This window comes from Desarmillaria tabescens (genome assembly GCF_030435595.1).
Source record: "Desarmillaria tabescens strain CCBAS 213 chromosome Unknown EV420scaffold_72, whole genome shotgun sequence".
Classification (NCBI taxonomy): Eukaryota; Fungi; Basidiomycota; class Agaricomycetes; order Agaricales; family Physalacriaceae; genus Desarmillaria; species Desarmillaria tabescens.
In genome coordinates this window covers 174,445-185,351 of record NW_026848371.1, presented here as the reverse complement: position 1 = coordinate 185,351, position 10,907 = coordinate 174,445, and the positions used below count along the sequence as shown (strand labels likewise).

The 10,907-nt window shown below is 48.8% G+C and overlaps 4 protein-coding genes across 4 annotated transcripts; 2 read left to right on the top strand and 2 right to left on the bottom strand.

Moving 5' to 3' along the window:
- Nucleotides 1-655: 655 nt before the first annotated feature.
- EV420DRAFT_1485743 (uncharacterized protein) lies at nucleotides 656-1,420 on the top strand (the record flags this gene model as incomplete). The annotated part of the gene is made up of 2 exons (XM_060470285.1): nucleotides 656-896; nucleotides 966-1,420. 2 exons carry the CDS (start codon nucleotides 656-658, stop codon nucleotides 1,418-1,420), a joined length of 696 nt encoding a protein of 231 aa, XP_060323860.1.
- A 1,002-nt stretch (nucleotides 1,421-2,422) lies between these two features.
- On the bottom strand, nucleotides 2,423-3,537 carry EV420DRAFT_1485742 (uncharacterized protein; the record flags this gene model as incomplete). The annotated part of the gene is made up of 4 exons (XM_060470284.1): nucleotides 2,423-2,896; nucleotides 3,177-3,310; nucleotides 3,367-3,405; nucleotides 3,462-3,537. 4 exons carry the CDS (start codon nucleotides 3,535-3,537, stop codon nucleotides 2,423-2,425), a joined length of 723 nt encoding a protein of 240 aa, XP_060323859.1.
- A 2,448-nt stretch (nucleotides 3,538-5,985) lies between these two features.
- Nucleotides 5,986-7,428, top strand: EV420DRAFT_1278864 (uncharacterized protein; the record flags this gene model as incomplete). Its single annotated transcript, XM_060468109.1, has 6 exons — nucleotides 5,986-6,199; nucleotides 6,250-6,321; nucleotides 6,370-6,746; nucleotides 6,800-7,168; nucleotides 7,221-7,259; nucleotides 7,324-7,428. 6 exons carry the CDS (start codon nucleotides 5,986-5,988, stop codon nucleotides 7,426-7,428), a joined length of 1,176 nt encoding a protein of 391 aa, XP_060323858.1.
- Nucleotides 7,429-8,016: 588 nt separating this feature from the next.
- Nucleotides 8,017-10,199, bottom strand: EV420DRAFT_1623058 (P-loop containing nucleoside triphosphate hydrolase protein; the record flags this gene model as incomplete). The annotated part of the gene is made up of 7 exons (XM_060475894.1): nucleotides 8,017-8,370; nucleotides 8,424-8,941; nucleotides 8,987-9,045; nucleotides 9,095-9,137; nucleotides 9,190-9,223; nucleotides 9,277-9,687; nucleotides 9,738-10,199. 7 exons carry the CDS (start codon nucleotides 10,197-10,199, stop codon nucleotides 8,017-8,019), a joined length of 1,881 nt encoding a protein of 626 aa, XP_060323857.1.
- Between the last annotated feature and the right edge of the window lie 708 nt (nucleotides 10,200-10,907).

The following is a 10,907-nucleotide window of genomic DNA, read 5'->3' as shown; positions in this document are numbered from 1 at the left end:
CGGGCGGAGGTTGCTGTTAAGAGTCCGTGCGCTCGTCGTCGTTCACCGCATGCCCTGGGTTTGTCCTTGCTTGTCAATAGCATCAGGACTGGCGGTTGGGTAAAAATATAATTGATTTCAGAATGTATTTCATTCGTTTTATAACATTTTAGTAGAATTTTTTTGTATATTGAAGAGAGCACTCTAGTGTGAAGCGAAGAAGACAACTGCCACGTCAGTAAGGGCGTCAGGGTGAGTTTGAGCTGGATGTATGCGGTAATTGTAAGTGATAATTGGGAGCTGGACCTCGTGTACTGACGATATTAGGGTCCACGGCAAGGCTGGGATCAGTATTGAGGCAATACACCGGCGTTCACTGTGGGACGTGCAGCACGAAGGGATTCTCGGTTTACTGGCTTGTTATGGTCAGGCAGGTACGTCCCTGTCATGTGGCTTACCCAACAGTTGGGCCGGCGAACAACCATTACCAGGCTTTACTCATTACTTCCATTATATCGCCTTGCTTTGCCGTTGCTTCCCTTCAGCGCGTCAAGGCGCAGTCGGTGCCATTTCAATGTCCTCAAATGACCCCGACCCGGACGATCTCCTCGATTCTCCCTCTACAACAGATTCTCTGTCTAACCATATAGCGATACATCCTCTGGCTTACCCGCCCATGTCTCTCCACATGTATCCCTATCCCCAGGGCCTTGTTCCTACTCAGCCTCTCCGCTTGAAGCGTCGTCAAGTCAAGAACGCCTGCACTAATTGCCAGAAAGCATGCAAAAAGTGCGACGACGCCAGGCCCTGCCTTCGCTGTGTTAAGTACGGCGTCTCCGAGGAGTGTGTTGATTCCCAACGCAAGGAGCGAAGGAAAGGGATTAAGCGAGGTCCCTACAAGAAGCGCGATGGAAAAGGTGTGTACAGCTCTCTTGCAGCCGCTCTCTCCGTCGCAAGTGATGACAATTGACCTGGAGATCGCGCAGGCAATGCCTCTGACCAGGTCGACGACCCTCAAGGCTTGCCTATCAATGGAGTTCCGGTCCAACCCTCCGGTCCTCCCCCTACTGCTCCCTACATGGGTCCAGTAGGTTATCCTCCGGGTTACTATGGCCAATACCAGCCGCCACCTCTCGGGAAACCGGGCGAGGCGCCCTCTTTCTACCCACAGTTTTTCATTACCTCTGTTCCACCACCGCCTCCTCCTTTGCAGCACAACCAGGAGGGCGATACCCAGTCTTATCCCCCTCAATCTCCCCCCCAGTTCTATTCGACCACCTTCCTTGCTCCGTATGCTCAGCCATATCCACCATATGTCGTAGCTAGGCCGGATACTCAGGTTCAGATGCCCACGGCGCCTTATACATATCCGTCGCCTGTGTATGGGAAGCAGCCGGTCGAAATGGGTATCACCGGTGATCACAATGAAGTCGACAAGTAATTCTGGGGACGTGATTCTTTTCTTGCTTTTCTTGAACGTGTTTTGTATCTATCTCTACGTACACTCCTTGCTCGCTATCTTTTGCTTAATTATTGATGCTTCCCTTGCTTGTACATTCTAGCTACACCGTGTATACATGCTTCCAGAGTCAATAATTAGTAGCCGTGTTCTTTCATTCATTGAATGGCACCATCGTGATGTTGATATGCTCCATGGAGCGTGTAGATTTCCGTGTCGGTCACGTACTCTTCACGAGAAAGCCGTTCACACGTACACCTCATTCGACGTGTTTTTTTGTTTGATCGCGAAAAAAATTCGATCGTGACGATCGCGTCGCGCAGAAAAAGAACCGCCACCCTGTACACGCTAGGTATGGAAAAAGTCGAAAGAGACTGGGAAATCGGGAAAGAAGACAATGGAGCTCCGATTTCAATGTCCACAACTCATTGCCAAACTGGGGAGGGGTCCAGTGCAGCACGGCGGGCCACGGTCGCCAATATGTCAGGATTATTCAAGGGTTTGTGCGGTTTTCATTCAGCATGCGCTGGAATGGGGGTATAAACGGAGCGGACCGGTGTCACGTACGTTTGCCTGTCATCGTCAGCCTGGGTCGGAACCTCCACCGAACAGATTGGTAAACCCCAGCTCAAATGTACGAACAATGCACTATTCTTGCATGGGGGCGGACAACAAGGGAGGAACCCACTCGTGTTCGGTGTTTGGAGGGTTGCGCAGCGTCAGCTGGTCCAGGGAGCTCGATAGAATGTCGGGAACAATTGTACGTGTTGATTCATGAAGAATTTCTAGCTGACAGCGTGAAATGTTGGAATTCAGGAATCCCGCAAGAAGGTGCAGGGAAACCCTCACAACGAGGGACATAATCCCCCATTTACACGTCATCTTGAGCGTAACGGTGTTTTCTGGGGAGCCTGAGAGACAGATGCTCTGCGATAACATCATAAATCCTCTAATGGCCACGCTTCGAAGGTATTGAAACTAGATTCACCTATTCCAGGAGTTCAACAGGTTCTGCTTCGCCCTATCAGCTCTTTCCTGCAGTCTGAGGCTTCTAGAGATGCTATCGGTTATGAATTGGATGCTATATCGAACAGCGGGCACAGCGGGATCACTATTAGCACGGGCCCGCTGCGAGATGGGGTGGCGAAAAGGAGGAGGCGAAGAGAAGGAGTATAGTTGCGAAATGACCTCCTCAGGCTGGTCGGGACCTGGCGATCTGCATGCTCTGTGAAGGTGAAGGGGATCTGCCCATCGACATGTCACCCAGACGGTCGGGATGAAAGTAGTGCTGATGGAGGATGTGGAAGTCTTAACGTCCATTTCGCATCCTTGCTGGCTTCTCTGACGCTGTGCTCGAACTGCAATGCGATTCGAGACAGCAGGAGGGTAAATGGCACATGTGTGCCGGACGGACGTCGCTCGCCCCCCGCCCCCCAACAGATCTACCGCCAAAAGGTGCTATGTAGACGTCTGATGGAGGCTATCGTGCTGCGGGTATCATGTCTGACGGCCGGCGAACTCTGGAAATGGCCGTCGAGCAGGGAGGCCAGGTTGTCTTGATGGCCTTGTTCCTAGTGATTTGGAAGACTGGCCTGAGAGACTAGGTTTCAGTCTGCATAGGCAGATGTTCGAGGTCTCTTTAGCTGGTGTCTTCGCATGTTCTACCGGAAGGTTGAACGTCCTGCAACATCTGCAGAGTTCTAGAAGTGAACAGGACACTATCGAGGGTGAAACTGACAGATTGCAGCAGCCAATTTCGACTGTCAAGACCGCCCATGGCCCCCAGTGTCACTGTTCCAGGTGTGCCAAGCTTCTTGTTATTGCCACATAGCTGCTGAGAGGCCGTCGCAGCCGCCCCCCATGTTGTCCTGGCTGCCAACGGAAATTGGTGTTATTTTTGATCTCTTATGGAGCCAAATGAAGCATACCAGACATGTTTTCTGTCGACGGGTTGACACCGGACTGTCCTGGGTACAGTGTGCAATGATGGGGAACGATAGGAGAGGGCATTATCCTTGCTGACTGGGTGCTACGGTCCAGCTGGTCCGTCGAAAGCGAAGGCCGCAATATGGATCAACTGGTGATTCGCTGAAGGTCATGAAGAAGACGATGGGGAGAGGGAAGCCCGGAACACAGCGGAAGTTTTGGTGAAGCCACTGAACCAGCTGGTTTCAAATTGAACCTCGTGCCTATCTGGTCAGGTCAGCCAATTTCCTGGCTCGCAACTTGCCTCCCATGGTCCACCGTCCCTCGGTTGACCGCGTCCAGCTAGCGCAGAGCTTTCCGCGCATTGTGACCCTTCATATTGGCTTCGACTGTCGGTACAGGCTGTTCTTCATACAATGAGCGGCAATGTCGCCACAAAGTCATGTTTGTCACAGAAGCCGACCTCCTTTAATACTTGCGACCAACATATGCCGTCCGGGAACAGCCAGCTACGAGGCCTGCTTACAGACAAGCTCTTTGCCAGCTTGGGATCCGAATGGCTGGTAAGGCAGGCTAATAATCGGATCTTGCTCACCGCTGTAGCTTCATCGTCCCAACTAAACGCCGAATCCGCCTGCTACTGCTGCCCAGTAGAGCACGAAACGACGTCGTTCGTATGGTCTTGCCTCCTGAACTTTAACCGACGTGTCATCACGGTGATCACTCCACAAGCCTGCTGACCTTATCGCCTCATCCTGGGGTTATCGAGTTCGCCGCTGTGATACATCTCTCGCCAGCACTCCGTTCATGGGCCATTCGACTGCCACTAGTTCACTACCTCATTCACAAATCTCACGGGTATCTTCTTGAAGACGCTGATATCCATTATGAAACGAGCCTCGGACTTTCTATTCAAGCCACCTCCGTCACCAACTCGAAAATCAATTGCAAGAGTACGTATCTGTACCTTCGATTCACGAAGACACCGTCTCGTCACTACACTCGGGAGCGAGCCACGGCGCACTTCCCCATATCGTTGGAACGTCGAGACTTTATTAATGACGTCGACCTCTTCCGAAACCCCAAAGTCGCATAGTGATGCTTCCTCCCCGCGATCCAATCAGGACAAAGAAAGAGGGGTATTCAGGGTATGCACCCACGGACTTAACTAGTATGCTGGTCTTTCTATATGACAAATACAACACTCAAAACCCACGAGAACGAAGGCTTGCGTATTTTACTAGGCTCTAAAATTAAAAATAGTTCTGGAAAAACTCAGCATCGTGCCATGATATTGTGTCGTTATACAATACTTTTGTCCGCCCAGCTGCGTACAATTTTTCTTGATTGGATACTATTTGAACGCCGTTTGTTGGCGGACAGGAGCCGCTTCACGTCTGGCAACATTCAACATCGTACTCTGTTCTCTTGCTAACGAGGAACCTGCGGTCAGAAACGGTCGTCAATGGAAAGATCAATACTAGACGGGGAACCAGAACGAGCATGTGGTAATCATGCTCAAGACCGATGTAAAACCATGTTACGGCGAGGGCATGTTCGTCGTGGAGGTTGTCTCACACCGAAATCGTGTTGTTGAAATTTCTAGCAGACAAATTAATGAGCCTCTGTCACCCCCGTCCCAAAATATCTGAGTCCTACCAGTTCAGAGACATTTCAAAAAACACTAGAACGCCACCCAAACATCCTTGCCAGCGTATTTATCAAGTTACACGTATCCGTCCCTATTCGCATATCCCCGCCTTTGCTTCATAAAGTCATCTTACTAGCCAAATATCGCTATACCTCCCGTCAAGAAGCATCCTGTCACCTACTATCCAGCCTTCACACTTGGAATACTATTCATTCGATGTAGCTCTGCTGTGGGCTCTGAGGCCGCGGCGTGCATGATGATCGGAGTTTCGAATTGTCGGTTGGACTTTCCCGTAAACAGCAATATGCCTAGTGCATTCATAATGCGCACTGTAGGTCTTTATGACGGACCACTTGAATGATCGTCTTTGCACCGTGTTTTCAATTCAAGAATGCGGCTCGGCTTTGTTAAGATTCCAATAGAATTCATGATAATATACCTATCCTTGGTCCTTCATTTCCGAGCTTTTCCTGTGTAGTATGTTCTGTTTACTATACGGCTACCGGCAGACTCACGACCTGAGGGCTGAAGTTGCGCATGAACGTGAATATGATCAGGAAATTCATTGTGATTGCCCAAAGATCACATTATCTTCATATGTAACACGTATCGGGTACAGAAAAAGTGTTTGCTTGGAATCCTTGCCGAAAAATGTCGCTTTGGCCTCCTCTTTGAATTCGACAAGTGGGCCCGTAGATTTTTCGCCGTATACAAGGTCGGAATGTGGTGTATTGCACCGTACTGTACTTAGAAAGCAGTTCACCGCAAATTGTAAATATGCGGATTTCTTCAGCACTCGGAGCTAGCAGAACTCGTTTCCATTTCATTCAGAGGTTACAAAGACAATGAGCAGATTCACCGACAGAAAATCATACTAGACAACGTTCAGTTTGATCGGATCGGACTGCCCTCGGATCGAACAGTAAGATCATAGCCACGTGCTCGGATTCTTTCCATCTCCAAATCCACCATGTCTAGCGCTCGTTCTCGAAAACGGCGGCGCTCAGAGGCTTTCGCGGACCCAGTAACTATCGAAACGGCACCAATTGAGTACCTGGAGGACCCAGAAATCCAATCTGATGACGAGGAAAAGGTGCCGGACGACGAAACTGACGAGGCGCGACAAATACGCCTAGAGAAAGAGCAGGAAGTTTGGAAGGCTGTAAGAGAGGAGCATTTTGAAGGTGCGCACCGCGAACCGTTCTCTGTGGGTTTTGCTAAAAATCGCTCGTAGTCGTTGACCAGCTCGCGCTGACGGCGCAGAGGCAAATATCCCTGACTAAGGAGCTCGACCAACAGTCTCACGGTTCGTACTTGTATGTTCTTCAACGAACGCGTTAAAATATTGCTTTAGACTATCAGAAGAAACTCCAAGATACAATCCGACTTTATATCGCCCATCGCCGTGCAGTGGCCTCAAGTCAATCTCAGAATATCGAAACCCCCAATGCTGCCACAGACTTCAGCATGAATCTTTCTTCTGACCCCGTTCCTGCCTCGGATGCCGCTTCTCAAAATGCCGCTACGGACGCGCATTTACCTGGTACGCCTCTGCGCAATCAACTGGCCGTTGGTACGCCTCAGACTCCGGCTACACCGTTTCTACCACAAGAATGCGTCAAAGAGCCTAAAAACTCTCGAGAGATGCTGGGCCAAATTGCGTGGCTGATTGAGGAACTGGTTAAAGCTGGGGAAGAAAAAGTTAACCTCGCTGAGACCACCTACAGTGCTGTGCGTGACTTTCCCCACGCGTTAACGGTTTCCGCTGATCAATTTCTGTGCAGGTCAAACGGCATATTCGCCTCATTGATCATGCTATAGCCGAACAAAGGGCCTCTATACAGAACGGAGCACAAGCCTATCTGGAGAAAGTGACTATGCCTGAGAAATGGTCCAGCCGACCCCAGAATGTTATGAGTGATGATTCTGAAGATGAGCTCCCCCTTCCGCCGAGTGTCGAGCCTGAAATTATAGCCCCGCCGGAACCCACCACTGCGCGACGTGGAAAGAGAAAACACAGCACAGCACCTGCTGAGGAGCAGTCAACCAGCCTGAAGATCACTCTTCCTGCTGCTCCTATTACGTACACGCCAGAGTCTACAGATCCTGACGAGCCTAAATATTGTTACTGCGAGCGTATTTCCTTTGGAGAGGTACGCCTGGCCACTTTTGATTGGAAGGTTCTGCTGACATGGTCAAACATAGATGATAGCATGCGACAATCCACCTTGTAAAATCGAATGGGTACGTTGCTTTCTAGATTCTATGCTGTCAGGTACTACGATAATTTGTTTAATTTTTTTTCCAGTTTCACCTCAGTTGTACCGGTTTGACGGAGGTTCCCTCTCAGTCAAAGAAATGGTATTGCGATAACTGCAAAGCTAGCAGGAAAAGCGGGAAGCGCAAACGTTGAAATCCTGAACGTGATTCTAACTTGTTTTTCCCTTTCTTTTTTTATTCCTCTTCTTCGCTTCAGCTTTCTTTAGGCCTTTCGTCCCAAGATAAGACCACATAAATTTTAAAGGATGAGATAGTGAATATGCTACAACGTTGGAAGATAGTTGAATCACAGACTACGGAATATACTAAATAACGATAATGCTGTGGCGTTGTAAGAGCAAAACTAATAAATGAATAAATAAACTGATGATAATCATAGGTGTTTTCAAGCCTTTTCAGACAAATTGACGCCAACGTATACACACGTTCAAAAATCGTTTGCCAAAGGTTTCCCATTTCGTGCTTACATATAAATATTGGTCTTGAGTGTCCTGAGTGGGGGAAACCGTTGCGAGCACCTTCCGGAAGGCTTGATAATCTAACAGAAAGTCAACATACCGGCAGGCGCAGATGACGCTGTGCCACTTACCACTAGGGCAAGCAAGGCTGAGCATCTGAAGAGTTTCATCGTTCAGGACGTCATTCTCACTGCATAAACCAGCGTCCTGCATGGCCTATGATACAATCAGAGTAAATGAGACGATGCGCGATAGAACAAGATTTAAACACGCACCCGTCGACGTTCAGTGCGGAGTTTGGAATACAATGATTCTAACGGAGTATCTCCCATTTGGGTGTCGTTCTCACTTTCTGAGTCAGAGAGCTCTATTACGATTTCAGCAGGTGTTGGGTCCTCCACGAGACTGGTTTCCTCGTCTCGGGGATTATCGATGTAGAGATCATCCTCAGATTCAGAGTCGTTGGCTTGGTGCTTTTGTCGTAACGGTTTAGGACGTTTAGCACCCGCCTGTTTACTTGTTTTTAGTTGAGGCGACTTCTGCTCTTGTCTGACTTTCATGAACAACATCTGCTTGTCTTCACTTTCGAGTAAGAAACTATGTGCGGCGGGACCGAGCTAGAAAAATGCGGTAAGAACAGAGGCACTCCTCATAAAATCCTACTGCACACCTTAACGTAAGTGGTATGCCACCGTCCAGGACTGTCGCAACTAAAATGGAGGTCCAAGATACCTTTAGACAATAGTGTCGAAAACAAGCGCTCTGTCAGAGTCTGCGGGAGGTGTCGGCCAACTCCAAACAGACGGCTCATATGATGCAAACGTCCTCGAACGGTCGCAGTGGTCTTGCCTCTAAAAACATCGCGACAGTATTCAATGGTCACATCCCCTTCTTCGAGCATCCCGACGACTTTGACGACGTTGATGGCATCCAATGTAACATCTTGATCCAGCACTAGAGTGTCGCTCAGACAGCTGTCACAGTGAGCATCACACGACGAGGTTTCAATATGTTCCCCAAAATGGAACAGGATTTGCTGTCGCCGACAGTCGATGTTGTTGACGCAATATTGCATGACCAAGTAGGCTTCGCGTTCTTGTTCTTCTCGGGTTTCCTTTGTGGTAGACTCTGGATCGGTAGGATTTCGTATCATGTGGATGAGACGAGTAAAATCACCGTAACGATAATCTGGGATGGCCGTCAGGATGGATATGATTTTAGTATATGGCTCACATAATACGCAATCTGCAGGATTACCATCGCGGCCTGCTCGTCCTGTCTCCTGATAAAGGCTAAAACAGACAGATGAGAATGGATTCGCTGCACTTCTAAGTTCCTTACCCTACGAGGTTCCGCGGTATGTCATAATGAATGACATATCGAACTTTACGGAAAGAGTTCAATCCTTGTTACTCCACCATATACTGTTCACTCACCATCCGCTTTATCGATCCCCATACCAAAAGCAGTCTGGGGATAAGGTATGACACAACATGAGCAAGGGAGTTAGCTAGAGAACATACGGTAGAAACGATGACTTTGCATTCTCCCGCCTTCCATTCGTTTTGCACTTTTGTTTTCTCCGCAGGTGTCAGTTCGGCATGATAATGTTTCGCCCTGATACCGGATTCTCGGAGATACGCAGCCACTTTCTCGGTAGTCTTCCTCGTCAAGCAATATATCACGCCAGAGTGATCTGCGTGTGACGAAGATATAAATGATGCAATGTTGTCGACGGCTTTCCTATGTCCTTTCGGTTTGGGTAAGACGCTGTATGTCAGATTTGGCCTGTTGAAAGACTGCTCGTATTGAAAGGGGTTGGACAAACGAAGTCGTTGTACGATATCGAGTATTGCGGACCGCGTTGCTGAAGCGGTAAGAGCCATGATCGGAACTCCCGGGAATCTCTCCCTAAGGCTGCCCAAGGCATCGTACTATTTCTGTCAGAGATGGACTTCGTGAGGGGTAAGGAGGCGGTGCTTACATCTTTTCGGAAATCCTTTCCCCATCCCGGAAGGCAATGAGCTTCATCAATAACCAATCGGGCAAGCCTCCGGGAGTCATTCAAGTTTGAAAGCATGTCTAAAAGCTCCTCGTTCCTCTCCAGCATTTCGGGAGTCACGTAGACCAGTGAGGGCAATTTCCTGCCTTGTAAACGCGCTCGATATTCTGGGAATCCTGGGCCGGTCAAGATTGCGTCAATGCCTTTCTTATGGAGGTCATCAATCTGGTCGTGCATTAATGCACGTAAAGGCGAAATTACGACAGTAACACCCTTCGTTCGTCCTTTGACACATACAGCAGGAAGTTGAAAGCAGAGGGATTTGCCACCACCGGTAGGCATAAGGGCCAAGACGTCACGGCCGTCTAAAGCTGCAGATATAATCTCCTCTTGACCCGGTCTAAAACTTTTCAGTTTGAAGATAGAGCGCAATTTCTCATTCATTTCGGGGATCCACGGCGGATCACGACTAGAAGGGACTGTTGAGAAGAATAGTGTTAGAGCATACAAAAATCAAGAGTGAACTGGTTCACCTGCCGCCTTCCTTGAACGCATCTCATCTCTGATGGCATCTATTCGACATTCTAATGTTTGCCTATATAACAAGACTGAATCTCGGATTATCATATAATGCGAACTCCCGTACCGTATTTGATGTATGATATACATGTCTCCAGCCTTATTCGTCTTACGGTCGTATTCTTGCTTTAATTCAATGCAGCATTCCAGGAGATCTGAAAGAGTCTTGAGTGGCACCTGTAAGACGAATATAAGACGAGAACGGTGTATATAACTGAAATGGGTACCGAGCGGAGTTGAGCATGGGAACCACTTGATGATTCAATCACAGCAGAGGATTTTTCGCCGATTTTGGGGGATAAGGTAGTTGTAGACACTTTTGCTTTTGTTCTCTTCGGATGGTTGAGTCTTAAATTTCTTGAAACAGTGTCGTGTGAAACGGTCACAGTGTTCCTCACGCGCGTTCCGGGGGCACTGCCCGCTGACAACAGCGGCGACGGGGCGACATCTGGGGGATTGTCAGTATCCGGGATAGGTGGCAACAGAGAATTGGATACTTGTTGACAATGCAGATGCTCCGACGTAAAATTTGATGGGTCTGGAATTTGTGCCGCTCTGCTTGTTGCCCTAATG